Source organism: Malus domestica, chromosome 15 (genome assembly GCF_042453785.1).
Source record: "Malus domestica chromosome 15, GDT2T_hap1".
Taxonomy (NCBI): Eukaryota; Viridiplantae; Streptophyta; class Magnoliopsida; order Rosales; family Rosaceae; genus Malus; species Malus domestica.
This window is the reverse complement of record NC_091675.1, coordinates 3,165,753-3,183,532: the sequence shown is the minus strand read 5'-3', so window position 1 is coordinate 3,183,532 and position 17,780 is coordinate 3,165,753. Positions and strand designations below refer to the sequence as shown.

Below are 17,780 nucleotides of genomic sequence, written 5' to 3'. Positions count from 1 at the left end.
TTCCCTAGCTGCTTTTGTTTCCACAAAGCCAAAGAGGTAATTTTTCTCCATGACATTGCGAGTAAGATAAAAGATTTGAACGATAAGTTAAGTGTGATTGATGAGCAAAGAAAAAGGTTTGAGTTTCAACACATAAAAAGAGGCATTCAAGAATTCCCTGAACGACAGAAGACTCCCATCTTTTGCCGTCATGTCAAAGGTATTTGGTCGAGAAAGGGAAAAAGACATTCTGATAACAAAGTTGTTGAGTGATCGGATTCGGAGGGGGCTCCCTATCATCCCTATTCTAGGGATGGGAGGAATGGGAAAGACAACCCTGGCCCAACTAGTTTATAATGATGGCAAGGTTAAAGCCTATTTTGAAAAGAGAATGTGGGTTTGTGTCTCAGACCCTTTTGATGAGGTTAAGATTGCCAAATCCATAAGCAGTGATGGTGCTCCAAGTTCAAATAAGTTGGACCGTGTCTTGCAGTGCATGTCAAGATCTTTCCAAGGAAAAAGGTTTCTCCTTGCCCTAGGGTCTAGATGATGTGCGGAGCTACAACAGTGAAAAGTGGGAACGATTAAGGGCACCATTAATCCAGAATGCTGCTCTTGGTGGTAGAATATTGGTGACCACAAGAAAGCATGAGGTTGTTGATATGATGAGAGCAACAAGTGACACGATTAATTTGGGAGAATTTGAGTGAAAAATATTGTTTGTCAATCTTCAATCACATGGCATTTTTTGATAGAGGAGTCTAAGGCATTTGAAGATATTAGTAATAAAATTGTAGAAAAATGTAAGGGTTTGCCTTTTGCTGCAAAAGTTATAGGCAATCTCATGCACAATAAGAGAACAAGAAGGGAATGGTTAGGTGTTTGAACAATAATATATGGGATCGAGAAGAGGTGGAGCAAAAAGTTTTCCAACCGCTATTACTAAGTTTTTATGATTTGGCGCCATCCATTAAATGTTGCCTTTTGTATTGTGCTAGTTTTTCTAAAGATTAAGAGTTTGAGAGAGAATGTTTGATTAATCTTTGGATGACACAAAATTATCTTAATGCAAAAGGGAATGAGGATGAGGGCGACACTGGTGATGCTATTTTTGATGACTTAGTAGCACAATCTTTTTTTCAAGATTTGAAGAAAGATAGCGTCAGTGGTAAAATTATAGGTTGCAAAATGCATGATATTGTCTATGACTTTGTGCAATCTCTCACCAAGAATGAATGTTCGATCATCGACGTTAAGGATATTGGCAATGAGATAGAGGTTTCGGGTGAAAAGATTCACCATTTGACCTTAAGGTTGAAACTTGGTGAGCCACTTCCACCTTCTAATGCATATTATAACTGCCAAAGTCTGCGTACACTCAGTATTCTTTGTTCATCGAGTCCTACGACAATAGACTTCAATTTCATTTTACAAATGAAATGTCTTAGCACGTTAAATTTGAGAAATAATGGCATAAGCAAAGTCCCAAGGGAAATTGGTGATTTGATACATTTGAGGCACATTGATTTGTCAAAGAATGGTGGTTTGAATATATTGCCGGACAATATCAGTAAGTTGTACAATTTGTATACCTTGCGCCTTTATGGTTGTTTTTCACTAGAAAGACTACCTAACAACATGAGAAAGTTGATTAGCTTAAAGCACCTTTATGTTAAGTATTGTCATAAGCTGAAGTACTTGCCAAAAGGGATTTTGAGATTAAAAACTTGAAAACTATTGATGAGTGTGTTTTGGTTTGTGGTGGTGATGATGATACAGCAACATTACGATTGGGAGATCTGAAATTCTTGAACCTCCAGGGCAGTCTCAGCGTAAGATTGAAGTGGAATGTGAAAGATGAGAGGGAGATTGAGAAAGCACAGTTGTGGGACATGAAGCAACTCTTTCATCTCGAAATTAATTGTGAGTATGATCGTTACAAGAAGACAACCAGCACTGTTGAGATACTGAATGTCTTATGACTGCACGAAAATCTGGAATCTTTATACATTTTTGGTCATTGAGGCAACACCTGCCCAAGTTGGATGATGTCTTTGCACAACTTAAGAACCATCTTTCTTTTGGGATGGAAGGAATGCAAGTTTTTGCCTCCTCTTGGGAAGTTGCCATACCTTGAAAACCTGACTCTATGGGGAATGGAGAAGGTGAAAAAGGTTGGTAGTGAATTTTTGGGAATAGTCGACGAAGAAGATGAAATGTCATTGAAATCATCATCATCCTCATTTTTCCTGAAGTTGAAAGAACTCAAAATCGCCTACATGCCGGCGTTGAAAGAGTGGGAAGTAGGCGTGGAAAGGTGGCACAAAGAGGATTCTGAAATTTCAATCATGCCATGCCTTTCCTCCTTAAATATCCATCACTGCGAAAGCTTAACAACACTGCCAGACTTCCTCTGCAAAACACCTCTGCAGGAGCTTACCATCTACAAATGTTCGACACTTTCAATGCGCTGTGAACAAGGCAGTGGAGAGGAGTGACCCAAGATTTCTCAAATCCCAAACATCAACATCTCATCCTGGTAATTGAGCTCTATCTTATTACACATTTATCTATGTATCAAATTCAAATGCTATCATCATATTTGTTTAATTTGCTTCTTTTCTTCTTCAGGATTCAAATGATCTTCAAAGGACATGAGCAATGTGGATCAAGTAGTGACTTGCAAGCTAGGAGTATAGAATAATCTTCTTTGGAAAGGTAATTCTCTTCTTTTATATATATCAAATTAGTAATGATTATTTAACTTTTTACACACATCTTGCTAATCTATGATGCGTTTTTTTTATAATTATTCATATGTACGTGCCACATTCAATAGTAAATTTCCACGGTGCAGGAATTCGCTAATCTTAGTTGCTCAAATTTTCGCACAGCAAACGAGAGACTAAATGGATGTGAGCCAAATTAAGGAGCGTCATCTTCAGATTTCTCGTAAGGTTTGTTGTTTGGCTTTAATCTACATATAAATTAGTTGTCTCGTAGAAAATTTAATTCTAAGACAATGTTTTAAAGATGTTGCTGAATCAAAATTCCATCTATTAATTTAGGAATTCTGCAGAAGCAAAAAGCGTGATGTTGACCATCAACATCCCCTACCGAAGTTTCAACTGAAATTTGATCAGCTTCACAATGCCATGAGAACTTGCAGGCATTGGAAAGTGATTCCTCAAAGCATTCCTCTGCTGAATCCTCATTGTTTGGACATGTGCTTAATGATCCTTCATGGCCTTTTTCCAACCGTTCAAATACAATAATGTGAATAGGGAAGCTAATTGTTAGCCCATTGTGAGATGTAGTTTACTCCCCCACCCTTAGTGTAGTAATATCGTTTGTTCAAAAAAGAATATCTCCTTGTGAAAGGTGTCATACTGTGTAAAGTTGATGTGTGGCGCTCTTCTCTCCTTTGATCAGGTTAAAATTCCCGACAAGGTTTTTACAGAACCCCTTTCAATGGTGCACCCTATTCTCTCTTGTATGTATTATTTCATAAAATCGTACTTCTTTCTAATAAAGGAAGAAAAATGGTGTACAGAAAAATATGAATGTTACTATTTAGACCAAGAATGGTGTATAGTATAGTTGGCCAGCGTGGAATAAAAGCCCTGAACCTGCAAAAATGGTTAGCTCTCTATCACCTATGGCCTTGTCTAAAGGTCTCTTTGCATACGAGACCGCGAAAATTTTCGAAACGGACACTCAAAACTCACAAAATCAAGTATTTCAAGGGAAATATAGCATCCAAGTCTTCATTTTCAAGCAAAAAACTCCACAAAATAGTCCTGACCGACGCACTTAAAACAGTATTCGTTGTCTGCACGCTTTTAGCTATTCTAGAAGCACTTAAAACAGGCTCATACCGCTTAATCTGATTCCGCCAAAGTTAAGAACGCAAATACCATGTGATTATAATACATTTATTTTCTAGGAGATAAACATAAACACGATCAGAATCGGTATCTGCAATGTGCTTCGTCATAATCTCGAAAGTCTGTTTCCCAAATGAAAATGCCATTACAGAAAAGGAAACCACACTCATAGACATGCTTAATGTAACGAACTGAATAAGAATTTATGAATGAAGCTGCAAATTTGACAAATTGTTGAAGATGTAAACATTAAACATACATATATTCACCACCACGAATCGCATTCGCAGCCCCTTTTCTGTCTTCTTCGGCTTCCTTCTCCCTCTCCTTCCAACTCTCGTACGCATGATCATCCGTCTGCAGCTCATGCCGGCATATCGGACAAGAATTGTGCTCATCCTGCCACAATCAATACCACCCAAAAACCCCAGTTGGTGAGTCACTCTAAAATCTAATTGAACGCAACCAATGAGACACAATAACAATATAGCAAATGTTCAGAAATTCGAGTTACCAGCCATGGCTTTAGGCAAGGAGGGTGGAAAGTGTGCTTGCAGGGCAACTCCTGCATCTTGTCATTGACAACCAAGTTCTCCTTACAAATGCAGCAGTCCGCGTCCTCTCCGAGCTTCTTCAACACTTCCTCCGTGATCGTGACTACCGGAAGATTGGCCACCACCTGTTTGCTCGCAGGCGGGACCCTTGGAGCCGCCCTCACGTCATCCAAAACCCCCGGCGGCAAAACGCTGTCGAGGTTGTCGATGAGTGACTGAAGCAGATTCACCGCGCTTTCCGAGTTCTCTTCGTTTCCGGGACCCGACTCAGAAGACGACCCCGCCGCCATGGCCGCCGTCAATAGATTCGACTGCACCAGCCACTGCGGCTGCGGCGGCTCCCGATCCACCGTCAAATGCCCCTCAAACAAATATCCTAAAAAACCAATATTTCAATTCCAATAGGAGAAAATAAATTTTGGGTTTTTGTGAATTTCCACCAAAATTCAAACAAATTTCCCAAATAATTACATAAAATTTTCAAAAAATCAATAAAAAGAACGAAGCGTTTCTGTAATTTTCAGAAAAGGGAAGATCTTTCATACCTTGATTTGGAGAAGACGACGGCTGCGGGGGGTCGTTTTCCTGATGAACGACCTGTCGTGCCTCATCGATGCAAGCGAGTAAGTGGGCCTTCTCGGAGGGGTCGGAGACGAGGGAATGGGCGAGCTGAAAGAGGGCGAGTCCGGCGGCCCAGAAACCCAGCGAGGTGTACCGGGTCTTCAACACCGTGGCGACTCGGCAAACGACGCCGTAGAACAGTTTCCGGAGCGAAGGAGAGGCGGAGGAGTAGTGGTCGCGGAGCAGCGAATTCAAGGCGGCGACGGCGTCTTCGAATTTCTGCTTCCTCGAAACGTCCTTGTGGAGCTCCTCCAATCGCTGCTCCAATTTCTTTTCGTCTTTGAAACTGAACTCCATTTTTCGGATTCGGGTTGAATAGATTTGTATCGTATCGGATTTGTATCGGTTTTTTTTTTTTCTGCGTTTTTGGGTTTCGGATTAGTTATATTTCTGGAGTTTGGCTTGGCGAGGAGGTCACCGTGGGAGACGAAGGAGGGAACGGATCGTCTGCGCGCCGGCTCATACATTACCTGTTTCCCACTGTCTTTCCACGTCACCGCGTTCCCACGCCTTCTCGTTACTTCACGAACGACACCAGTATTAACGTCGTTTGTTTTACATTTGGTTGCTTGCCTGAGTTGCCTGGTGGGTTGGATAAGTAGTGGGGTAGGGTTCATCCAATCCCATGTTTGACGCTCGAAAATTAATATGAAGCAAAAGATTACCAAAGAGTTGGGATAGGTAGCAAGATGTTTGTAGTTTAGGTGGTTAAGAGTATTACACATATCTACGTTAGACAGATTTGGTTGCTCTCGTTTAATCTATATATAAAAAAAGTTAAGATACTTAATATCACTATTGTAATTTGCTTGAGGCATACCAATGATCGTGGACCCAAGATCCGAACCTAAGACATCGACGTTAGTGAGGTAGACTTTTCCTTCTTAATCCATTCTTATGAGCTTAATACATTCCTACTTGCTTAATCAAATCCAATCCTAGTAGCCAAACATAACCCATATAACACAAGACAAAATACATTATTTAAAGAAGTCCTCATACTTCTCCCACCCACCATGTTGATATCCGTCATTTAAATTGAATAAATCAAAGAAAAATCAAGAAACGACCTGCGAAAGTAGAAAAGGGTGAGCATAATCATTTGCCTTATTTAACAAAGAGAGAAAATCCACCAGAACATGAAGAGTTACAAAGCCAATATACATTGTGCTACCTCATCAATCTAAAATAATTTCCAGTGTAAAATAAAATCAAAGCCAATTTTCCATTTGGCTCTAAAAAATGCAAATACAGAAAATACAATGCAAGACAAATGCTAAAACAATAAGAAGCAAAAAATAAATAAATCCAAGAACACAATTTGCAAATCACACAGAAGCCTCGATCCTTGGCTCAAATGAGAAGGCAGACAAGAACTTGATGGATTCACCATCCACAAAACATTTGGGCAATTCAATCCAATCATTGGCAGCCAAATCACACAGAACACACCTCGAAATCTCGGCAGAGCTTAAGCAGATCAGTATCTGGTTACCGGCACCAACACAGTTTATGTCCACATTCTTGCCATACCACTCGTGTGACATCGCTGGAGGCATTGCTGCGATGTGTTGCCATGATCGAGCTTCCTCATCGTAGCACCACACCCTGAGGTTCGCGCTTTCAAAGAATTCTGAGAGAAGAACCACCAGCATTCTGCCTCCGCATTCTACCAAGTCGATGGAGTACTCGAAGAAGACAGGGAGTAGCCTGGGGTACTCGGAGAAGCACTTGGTGGTCAGGTTGCAGGCCACAACTGAGCCTGATGAGCTGAGGAAATAGACTGTCTCCTCGCCCTTTTTGGAAGTGATTACGGATGAGTATTGCTTGGATGGGCTTCTTTGCATGTTGGTTGCCACTACATTTCCAGCCCTGCTAAGGAAGTAAACAGCACTGTCATCGGTTGAGTCAGATTCTGTAGAATCATCATCCTCGAAGTTTTTACGCAAGGCAGTCTCTTCTTCCCAACAGGCAGTGCTTGAGTTATACACTCGGAAGGACAAATTTGGAAGCTCGCCAAAGACAACAACAAGCTTGTAAGATGATTGATCATACTTGGGACTTGAGCTCATCACAATGGCATGGAATGTGAGATTTTGTAAGGATGGATCCAGCGGAGGGTGTTCATTGCAAACCCCTGTCACAGGGTTGGATACAATGAAGTTGCCCTGTGAATTGCGGAAACAGATCAAGCCACCAGAAGCTGAAACAGGCATGGAATTGCAGTTGGATTTTGTCTGGAGGAGAGGCGGATGATTGAGTTTCTTCCAGCTTCTTTCAGCGGAGTCAAAGACAATTGACCGGTTAAGAAGGGGATCGACCATGAAAAACCAAGGATCCCGAGAAGGAATCTGAGAGCAGGCAAGCTTGAAACTGGGAGAATATGCAACTGATTTCCATCTTTTGCATACCGAAGTAAGGCGGAAGAATGCAGATGTTGGTAGCCTCGAAAGTACCCTTTCAAGAAGGTCTTCGTTAACCTCATCCATATAAAATGTGTTTGAAATGCCATCATCTTGTTCTTGGGATTTTCTCTTCCGATTCATCTTAAAAGCTGGGGAATTGTTGTGCTCCATCAACTAGAAATTAGTAATAAGACAACTGTAGTAACAAAAAAGGGAAGGAGGCGTTACTTGTGAATTTATATCAAAGCTCGGAACAAATACATGAGGAATGTGATGGGAATCTAGCTATCAAATACTCATCAAAAGACGCTGGTACTTCAAACATCTACGAAAAATGTTGTTCTTAACTGTTTTAGGATTCGTTTGGGACTAAATTTGAAGGAAGCAGTCTAACAAGTACTTCTGCTAGACGGTTTATAAACATGTCGGAATTTTTATCAAAAGTTCTGAAGAAGGTGTTTCTACGGACCAAAAGCACTTTTGGTTTTTAGAAACCACCTTTAGCCATCCCAGCCGCTATCCCTCCGTTTCTATTTCCTATCTGCTGGTTATGTTGTTGATCAAACAATTCGTATAGCAACGAAGAAGTTGAAAAACAATCCAATCCATCGAGTAAAGATTCTGACTTTCTTTCGACATTATAAACAAAAATGCGAGGATAGAAATCACAGTTCAGTCGAAAGCACTGACAAATAAGCATTGAGGAAAAGGTATGAACTGAGATTGTTGAAGCTAAAAAAGGATTGAAATTTGAAACCACCCATAAGAAAATGCATAATTTGGGACTCAAAAAAACCAGAATTTGGAAACGTAGTCAAAATTTTCAGACCCAAAAGATGAAATTGGACCGTTGGTATGTCCAGAAGCAACAGATCTCGCCACAAAGTCATAAAATTTGCCCAAATCACAGTAGAAGAATCGTTGGACTTGGAGTTAGTAGAAACAACGTTGTACCCATCAATCAAAATGTCACATTTAGACAGATTAACAGCAAAAATCCAATAAAATTGAGGCAGAAAAATGAACAACAAGAAGACAAAAGAGAAGATGAACACAGAAAGAAAATGTACCTTCCCCTGCTGCGGCTGCTTCAGCGGCGGTGCTGCTGCTTCAAAGGTGGTGCTGCCGTGAGCTCTGAATGGAAGACAGTGAGAGCGACGGAGTGAGGTTGGTGGGTCTTTGTCCTCGTCTTTAAATTGGGCAGTGTTTGGGAGAAAAGAGAAAGGGAAAGAAAGGAAGGAGAAAAATAGCTATGGAGGAAGGAAGGTGGGAAGCTTCGTGGGAAGCTCCTTTTGTAGGGGTTGACGACCAAAAACACACACAAACACACGAGGGGTTGGTTGGTGGTTAATTTTTCTTTCTTTTCAACCCAATATGTATAAAACGAGAGAGAGAGAGAGAGAGAGAATAAATATTCAGTGAGAAAGTAGAGAGAGTAGTCGACTCCCTGCTCTCACAGCTCTTGGCTTTGGATTCCCGAGCCCCAAACAAAAATGGCTGCACTTGAGAGTAGATTTGGTATTGACCACAAAACAAGGGAAAAGGATCCTTTTTTAGGGAATCCGAGAAATTCCGTGATTATGTTCGTTCATCGTACATCGTGGGTAAAAAATCGTTTAAAATTTAAAAATATATATAAATAGTATTTAAAGAAAACTGACCACATAACGTACGATGAACGAATATGATCACGGAATCCTTTGGATCCTCAGGAAAATGATCGAGAATCCTTTTCCCAAAACAAACATACCTATGCCTAAGAATTATATGAAGATGTTCCAAGTAAATCACGGGGTACACGTAGCGGTTTTTAATTAGTTTGATAAGTTGAGATATAAGCACGATGACATTTTAGGTATATATAATGTATAACAATTCGTGATTGACTTAAAATATAAGTAACTCTTTATGGTGACAAGAAACGTATCAATGTGTGATTTCCTTATAGACAGTCAAAAATGTTCTTTTGATGTTGTCCCACGTTAGTCAAGCATTGGTATACACCAACGATGAAGCTAGGAAATTACATAGGGGGTTGACTGAACTATTTATATGGAGTGAAATTTAGATGTTGACTTGAGAATAGGCTAAATTTATGTTCTGGATTTTTCCATAACATGCTTTTTTAACACCAAATTTTTTTATCTTTCTCCGTCGTTGATATATGCAAAGCAATACTGAATACACTTTAAATTGGTCGTCTGTTTTTTTAATATTTTAGACACAAAAGAAAGAAAAAGAGCATCCAAGCATGGTTGCAAAGAAAGACAACGACACGGTTGGGAAATACAATATATGCCAAGAATAATATTACGACATTGTCAAAGGCTCAAACTGCCTAAAGAGTTTGGCTTTGTCATTTTTCTGCTGCTGCTGCTGGAAGCTGACTTTTGCAGTTTGCAAAAGCAAAAGCAGTAACTTTAGTGATGCTTTTGGCTTCTGCATTTGCCTCGTTGCGGAATCTTGCTGCTCGTGAGCCTTCAAAGTCAATGGCCAGACCACATTCTTCGAGTCCCAGAAGCAAGCATTTTTCCAAACTAGAAATCAAGGAATAAAAGACAAAGCAAGAGAGAGAGAGAGAGAGAAAGCCGCTGATTACGTTCTTTTTTTCACTTTTTTATCCACACTCTCTCTCTCTCTCTCTCTCTCAAATCCGTCCGAAGTCCAAGGCCTTCGAGGCCGGCTGCCATGGCAGAGATCTCGATGCATTCAATCACTTCACACCAAGCTCGGGTCTCCAAGTTGGCGTCGTTCTTTCACTGTTTTGGTAAATTCAAGTTGGCATCTTCAATGAACTTACTTAATATTCTAAAGAAACGATCTTATAGCACGTTCACGAGATTGTTTTAACAACAACAAAACGCTTGTGGGACAGGTCAATCACTTGCCAGTTGCTTCAAGACACAAAACACGTATTCTCAAATAACATCGTTTTTAACAAAAGCGCTTAGGACAAGAAATTTTTTATTATGATAAGAATACAGATAGTACATCATTCGTTTAACTTTTTAACACATATTTTATTATTTGTATAATGACATATGATATACCACCTCGTGTGCCAATCAAATTGAAAAAATCTCTCCTTATTGACATGGTAAGTACTGGTTTGGTACTGACGTGCTTTTATAGAAAGTGGATATAAAAAAAACTAAGCTCAAAAAGTTATTTGATAAACACTTAAAAACAGCTTATTTTCACAATTTTAGGTGAAAAAAAAAAGCTGAAAACGTGAAGCAACAAAAATAATTTTATTCTCACATCACAGCAAAAACAATTTTTTTTCAAAGCACAGAATGAGCTAAAATTCAAAACTGTAAGACGGCATTTTGCAAGATTCGTGGTTCTTGAATAATAAATATTAACTGAAAAATAAGGATACAAAGAAAAGAACTAATCTTTCAGCTCTTCTTATGAATTTATGCTTCCGACTACATTCTGTCACCTTAAATTACTAATGACTCTCCCAACTAAAATGTTAATCGGAGGTCTCTGCAAATAATGAAACCCCGGACCAAAATTCCCAGCCTCGATCTTTTTCCTTATGGCGACGATGAGGGGATCTAAAGAATTATGAACAAAATAATAATTGCTAAGAAATCCACCTTCGATTATTTAGCCGTCATCTACTTCTATTATGTGGATTCCGTTCCCATTCAGAATACCAGAATTCACAACCGGGTAATCAGTTCCATTTGCATGAGTCGTCGGCCCATTGCTCCGGTAAATTTCAATGTCCTCTGCAGGGGATGAACTTGACTCACAATGACCGATATCCATATCTTGGGAATCGCCATTTTCAGCTTCACGACCTGAAGAAGAGAGATCCTTCACGCAGCGCGCTGATACATCGTCCAGAACAGGCCAACATGACTCACCATTAGACAAATCGATACCAGCTGGAGCTGGAGTTGAATCACCTCTTACAGTATCCAAATCCAATTCACCAGCAGGGTCCTTCTCGCAGATAGAAATCTCCCTTGAAACAGATGGACTAGATGGGGAATTAACAGTACCATTTTCAACCATGCAAACCTCTTTTGAAACAGTTGGAAGTAATTTAAGCTTGAGATCCGCACTATCAGAATGTTCAATTGTAACCTCACCATTGATTACAGCAGCCGAGTCTGTTACACAGCTTGGAATCTGTGGTGGCAAACTTGTGTCAGATGGCACAGACCCAGAATTGTGTGTAGGATCTGCAGACTCAGCGACGGAACATTTATGTTGTTTCTTTTGGCAAGGCTCTACTTCACCATTCATCATTTCCTCCTTTTTCTTTGGAGGTTCGGTCCTTAGGCATGATGCTCGTGGCTGCACCCTGTGCAGAAACAGGAAACAAAAATTATTTTAGAGTATCTCACATAATGCTTCTCGCCCAAAATAAAATGTGCAAACCAGTTTGAACTAGGGTCCAGTCACACACATTGCATTCGTCTAAGCCACTATATACAATTTAATTTAGAAACTTGAGAATGACACGTAAGAGTACACACATATACGCACCTGCTATATAATAGCATATATGCTCCCTGGGAAAGTACCTCTTCCAAATTTACAGTCCCAACCTGTGAAAATGGCAAAATAAGTCGGAGAAGAAATTAGTTGCTTGGTTACAATGTGCATATTAAATAGAATTAGCAGAACCATTTTAAAAGTCTGCACTAGGGAAGGCCATAACTATGAGAGGGAGAGAGATATTCTCACCTTACAGTCGTCGATTTTGTACCAGTTTCCGCTGAAATCCTTGGTATAACAGATATAGTGTCCAAAATATGAAGCATTTAGCATATCGATATGGACCACAACGGCATAAAGCTTATAGATATTTGTACCGTCTCCCACTTCACTCATGTAGGGGTTAAGATCTAATGTTTCAGGAAATGTTACTCTCTTGTTAATTTTCCCAAACCGCCCACTCTGAAAAGTTTTGCCAACATAACAATTTCAGGAATCGTCAGAGTAACGATAGATAAGTACAACTTCATTATCAATTACGTGAAATATAATATCAAATATATGAGTGTGTGTACATACATTTTCAAGAAGGAATCTGACAAGGTCCCAAAAACAGTTAGTGAACCAACTTAAAGATGATGTGTTATTAGTCACTAAAGATACAGTAATCCAGCATAAATAAGAATCTGTAAATAACTCAAAGAATTTCTAGATATGTACACAACGTAATTCCAACTGAAAACACCTAGCATCTAACGAGTTGGAAGAAAAGGTTTTCCTTATTGTGATATAAGAACTCTTGATAACAATTCTAATTTACAGATGGATCCACTTTAACTGTAACATGAGCACCAGTTAACAAAGCAACATGTAAAAAGAGTATAGTTGAAACCTGAAATCTCTTCAAGGCAATTGTGAGTATGTTTGGAGCCCGTTTAACAGTAAGACGTTTCCAAGCCTTGACATAGTCATTGCACCTGTTAACAGAAACAATGTATCTCAAACCTCATAGGAGACCATACAACAGAGAAGAAACTACACAATCCAGAACTGAAAAAGACAACAAATATAATAAATGGAATTGAAAAAAGAAAAAGTAGAGATCGTACCCATCGCATTTATACATATTATCGCCATGAAGCCACTCCTTGATGGTGAATTGATCAAGACACTCCTCCAATGATGAAGCATCCCCATGAATCTCAACAGTTAAATCCATCATATTTTCGTATTGATTTGATATATTCTCGCATTTTGTACAAATCACCTGAAAAATATTCCAAAACGAGAAAATGCATTAGAAGGGAACTGATGGGGAAAATAAGAATGGTATTAAACATCTTTTACCAAAAAAAATAAGTAAAAAATTCATACCAGCTAATTGGCTCAGTTGTTCAATGAAGGAAAGAATAACTTAAACAAAACTCAATAGACTCGCTATTGAAAGCCCCAAAAGGGATGTAAAATTCCAAAACAGGCATATGCCATAGCCAAAGTTTGAAGGTTAGGCATGTTGAAAATATTCCAAGTAACGACACCAGAACCAAAAAGGTAAAGCTCTACAACTTATCTAGATATAGAATACAAAACTGTTATGACATTCCATTTAACATATGTAATTTGACATGATTGTAAGCATCAGTCTAGCTGGCCACAAAAATTAAGAAATAATTGATGTCAGAACTGAATTTACACTTCACCATTAACATGCATAACCTGAGATTGTAGCTGGCCACCAAATATATGTTGAATTAACGTTGTCTCTTGAGAGCTTGGAGTCACAGCTTTCTCTCCACCAAACTCGTCAAGACAGACAGACTGCATTGTATCAATGGCAAACCTACAAAACAATAAAATTCAACAACCATCATATACCACAAGAATTCAAAAAGATAGTTAACAATGTATTCAATAGAACACCCAGTAGATAAATACAGAAACTAGATCAAGTGCATGTAAAGAAACCTCATGAGTTCATGAGCATCCTCCTGCCTCCCATAGCCAAGATTACCACCAATATTTGGTAATCTAGAGATAATGTTGGTTGGTGAAAAGGACTGCGAACTTTGGCTTGCTCTTTGAAGATGGATTTGGAATTCACAAAGGAAGCACCAGTCTTCACGTATGCCTGAAAAACGAAAAGACAATAATTGTTTGATGAGTCAAGACTTGCTTAAGCACCTTTATCCTAAAAAAGTAGCACTGAATGGTTTTAAGACTGTACACTCTCTCTGATGGCCCTTCTCTAACAAGTAGGCAACAAGCGGTCGAGTGGATGAAAGACACTGTAGAACCACATTGGCAAAGCAACTGCAAATAAAAGGGAAATTAGAAGCATAAACAAAATCATAGGTAGTACAAGTATGATAGGAACGTCAGTGAAAGTGTGAGTGCTCGCGGGCTAGAGGCGTGTATAAAGAATGAAGACATCTGTAGTCAAGTTTGCCGCTTGATCAAATGGAAGCACCCAATTAGTGGTATTAAAATGAACCATAAAAAGGTAAAGAAAAACCTGTTTCCACAATTTAAGAGTCCACAAGGAGGAAACCCTGGCTTGTCCCAATTGAAAAGTTCAACAAATTCATCGTAGGGAAAAAGAATCTGAAAAGTATTAAGCATTTGTTACTACTTCTATGTATCAGATAAGAATTACAAAAAAAACTGTAAGCAGCATTCCTTATGAAAAAGAAAAACTAAACAAAAGTTCACCTCTTTCGGCTTCTTGATACGCTTAGAAATTCCATGAGCAGGAACAAGAGCAAGTCCAGGGAATGTTTTGCCCCCAACACCAGAAGTTTTAAATCTCCGATTAGTCAATGTGTTCTGAGCTGAATTCACTCTGCCAGATGGTTGAAAGTCCTTGCATTCAGTCTTATGCCCTGACTTCCAATGCTTTTCTTGGCATTTCGATGAGCTGAAAAATTATAAACGTTAGAACCAAATTATTATGGAAGAATATACGCTTATAGGAATCTCTACCATTGTCTGAAAAACATTCACCATCATACAAGTATTGAATTGATAATACTAAACCACTACTTTTATAACATTAGATTGATACCACCAAATCACTCATTCAGCAAAGTTCTAACATCTCAATATTGTTACTTCATGTGTCTCCTGTAAACAGCCCCATATATCATTGCAAGTATCAACACCGAAAACAAAGTTATCCATGTTAGGGATCAATCCCGAGCCTAAACATAGGATGCTTGCAACACATTGACTGCCAGCATAACACTGAACATCACGAATCAAATAGCATACATGGGATCAAAGCCTAACTAAAAAGAAGTTAAGAAATAACTGTTGCGAGACAACATGATTAATGGAAATAACTAACTGTATTATATTCGACAACGTATAAATTTCACCAAAGATTAAAACTTCGCCCCTAATTCATTAAATTACCAATACTTACGAAACTAAAATCACCATAATTAAGTGCAAAGACGCAACTTTTACATACAATGATTAAAGCGGCACATAAATTCACTACAAAAATTAACAAGTTAATTGAAGAACAATACCAGTATCTAACGGCCTTGCAGCGAGAGCACCTCCTGGAACCCGAATTCCCACAGACGACACAAACCGGATCCTCCATGAGCGCGCCAGGAATTGGGGTCCGATCACCACCGTCACCTCCTCCCTCGAAGCTGGCGTCGACCTCAAAGTACTTCGAGGCCGTGTTCTTCACCAGGTGCAGCAAACAGAAGGCGATTATAAACACCGTAAATATGAAGTGCAGGAACCAATTCAGATCCAAGCTCACTCCCGCGACATGCATCTACGCCTCCCCAGCTTTGATCTCAGATTCCTCCGCAACCTCAATTCTTCTCATCGATAATTTATCCAGTAATCGACGCAATTCAGTGAATTCACAGCTCGATTTGGGGATTTTCTCGCAATTTCGTTCTCACTTCGCCCGAACGGAAATTAGGTTTTTGTTTTTTGGAGCAGCGGAGAGAGAGAAAGGGTTAGAAATTTGGGTTTTAAAATCATTGATAATTTGAGAGTGTTTAGAGGAGACAAAGGCAACTGCTTTATTTTATGGAGGGAGAGAGAAGAGAGAGAGAGAGCTGCTTTTCTTTCCCTTTCTGTGTTTCTTGTACTTCTAACTTCGGGGTTACGTTAACAATAATTTGGAGAAAATTATAAAATTTTCAAAAATTTAAAAAGATGAAAACTTTATTTATTTATTCCACCCAATCAAGAATAAAGTTTAAGAAACTTCAATTTTTCTCTCTTTCTTTTCTTGAATCATCTTTCTAGAATAAACAAGTTTAAATTTGGATGAAGACTACTATTTGGACTCTTAAAAAAGTTTAAATTTGGATTCCATAGCACAGATAGAAAAATTCTTGTATCATGTGCAGTGTCTTCCCATCCGGCATAAGCAAATGTGAATTACATGTCAAAACTACATGCAGCCATAACATTTTGAGTCGGCATTCCTTTCCTACCAATGTATGGAAATTGATCCGGATGTGGTATTGAAGCCTCAACATGCACTCCATTTATGACACCAATACAATCCTAAAAATAATAACATAGAAGAAAACTGTCAAATGGATAGGTGTATGGTGAGAGCATACATTACAATTATGGTGTCAGCAAAAAAAATTCTAAAAAAAAAAAAAAATTGGAATATGTTATTTTATTAGTCTTTTTAATCACATAGCTTGTTCGATCATTTAATATTTTAATTATGCAGTGTGTTCAACCTTTTAATAATTATGATCATATTAACACTTGGCGACTACTAACATGTTGTTCATGATGCTAATGCTATTAATATTTTGATTAATTTAATAAAAAATTCTAATAAAAACATGCCCAAAACAAAGATCATATTTATGATTGTTGAGTCCATAAAGTATCAATTGATGAAGGATTCATTGGTCATGAATTTCGATCGATCAACTAGACAAACTCTAACTTGATTACTTGTCGTGGACATTTAGGTTTGAACATTGGTGCGTCTTGGGACTTGCCATTTGAAGGCATGTATTCACTGATCAAGCAAAAGACGTGGATTCATTGTCTTACTTTTCAGCTTTTTACAGATATGGCAAAAAGCAAAAGGGAATGAAGAAGGACCCGGCTCTGCCCTTTCATTTTTCATACACTCTCATCTCTTCTTATTTTATGCGGTCACGGTTAAATCACGTTAATATTTTATATTGATTTTTTTATAGAGATAATAAGACAAAAAGCAATAGTAATATAAAATGTTGACGTAGCTTAACCGTGATCGCACAAATGGAGGGGATGAGAGTGGATGGGAAGTGGGAGGGCAGAGAAGTCAGGTTCAATGATGAAACCTTTGATTGAATAATTGGGTTGGGGGTTCAAGTTATAGATGCTACCACCGCCAAACATCGATCCAGCCAGTTTCCTTTTGTTGGATATGTTGACTTTTTGTGTATATTCCTGTAATATTGGGATTCTTAGTTTAATATGTTTTTTATGTAAATTATTTCTTTCCTTATTGATAGGATTGTAACATCTTATAAACCCCTCCTTGAGAGATGAAAAGAACACACAATTATTCCAAAAGAGCATTCTCTTCTTGGCATTAGAGCCTAGGTTAGAAAAAAATAGAGAAGTTGCGCGCTGTGTGCAGAACCGAGAACCACCAGCACACCGTCAGACCAGCAAGCGACGCCGTCATTGCTGACCTAAGTTCACCAAGCCGATTCCCGCATCCACCCAGACCAGCGAGCGACGTCGTTGTTGCTGACCCGAGTTCACCGAGCATACATTGCAACCACCCACCACTACCCATTGTTGCATCACGTGGCCACTAACCGAGGTTCAAAACCCATTATCGCTGCAAATCCCGATTGAGAACCACCACATGTGTCTGCAAT

At 38.9% G+C, this 17,780-nt stretch overlaps 3 protein-coding genes across 4 annotated transcripts; 1 reads left to right on the top strand and 2 right to left on the bottom strand.

Annotated features, from left to right (window-relative positions):
• The first annotated feature begins 1,026 nt into the window (after positions 1–1,026).
• On the top strand, positions 1,027–2,477 carry LOC103400083 (putative disease resistance protein RGA1). The gene is made up of 3 exons (XM_008338772.1): positions 1,027–1,549; positions 1,675–1,952; positions 2,073–2,477. Exons 1-3 carry the CDS (start codon positions 1,027–1,029, stop codon positions 2,475–2,477), a joined length of 1,206 nt encoding a protein of 401 aa, XP_008336994.1.
• Positions 2,478–3,900: 1,423 nt separating this feature from the next.
• Positions 3,901–8,940, bottom strand: LOC103455746 (E3 ubiquitin-protein ligase AIP2-like). Of its 2 annotated transcripts, XM_008395334.4 has the most exons (4): positions 8,517–8,644; positions 4,966–7,642; positions 4,381–4,796; positions 3,901–4,265 (listed from the first exon to the last, which is right to left on the bottom strand). In XM_008395334.4, exons 2-4 carry the CDS (start codon positions 5,336–5,338, stop codon positions 4,116–4,118), a joined length of 939 nt encoding a protein of 312 aa, XP_008393556.1. In that variant the 5' UTR covers positions 5,339–7,642; positions 8,517–8,644; the 3' UTR covers positions 3,901–4,115. The 2 variants fall into 2 exon arrangements, with proteins under 2 accessions (XP_008393556.1, XP_008393557.1); XM_008395335.4 differs by lacking the exons at positions 3,901–4,265; positions 4,381–4,796 and having other exon boundaries at positions 6,131–7,642; positions 8,517–8,940.
• Positions 8,941–10,773: 1,833 nt separating this feature from the next.
• On the bottom strand, positions 10,774–16,035 carry LOC103455749 (ubiquitin carboxyl-terminal hydrolase 18-like). The gene is made up of 11 exons (XM_008395336.4): positions 15,435–16,035; positions 14,614–14,818; positions 14,417–14,505; positions 14,129–14,214; positions 13,870–14,032; positions 13,621–13,744; positions 13,014–13,171; positions 12,797–12,881; positions 12,154–12,366; positions 11,953–12,014; positions 10,774–11,767 (listed from the first exon to the last, which is right to left on the bottom strand). Exons 1-11 carry the CDS (start codon positions 15,692–15,694, stop codon positions 11,062–11,064), a joined length of 2,151 nt encoding a protein of 716 aa, XP_008393558.1. The 5' UTR covers positions 15,695–16,035; the 3' UTR covers positions 10,774–11,061.
• Positions 16,036–17,780: the final 1,745 nt, after the last annotated feature.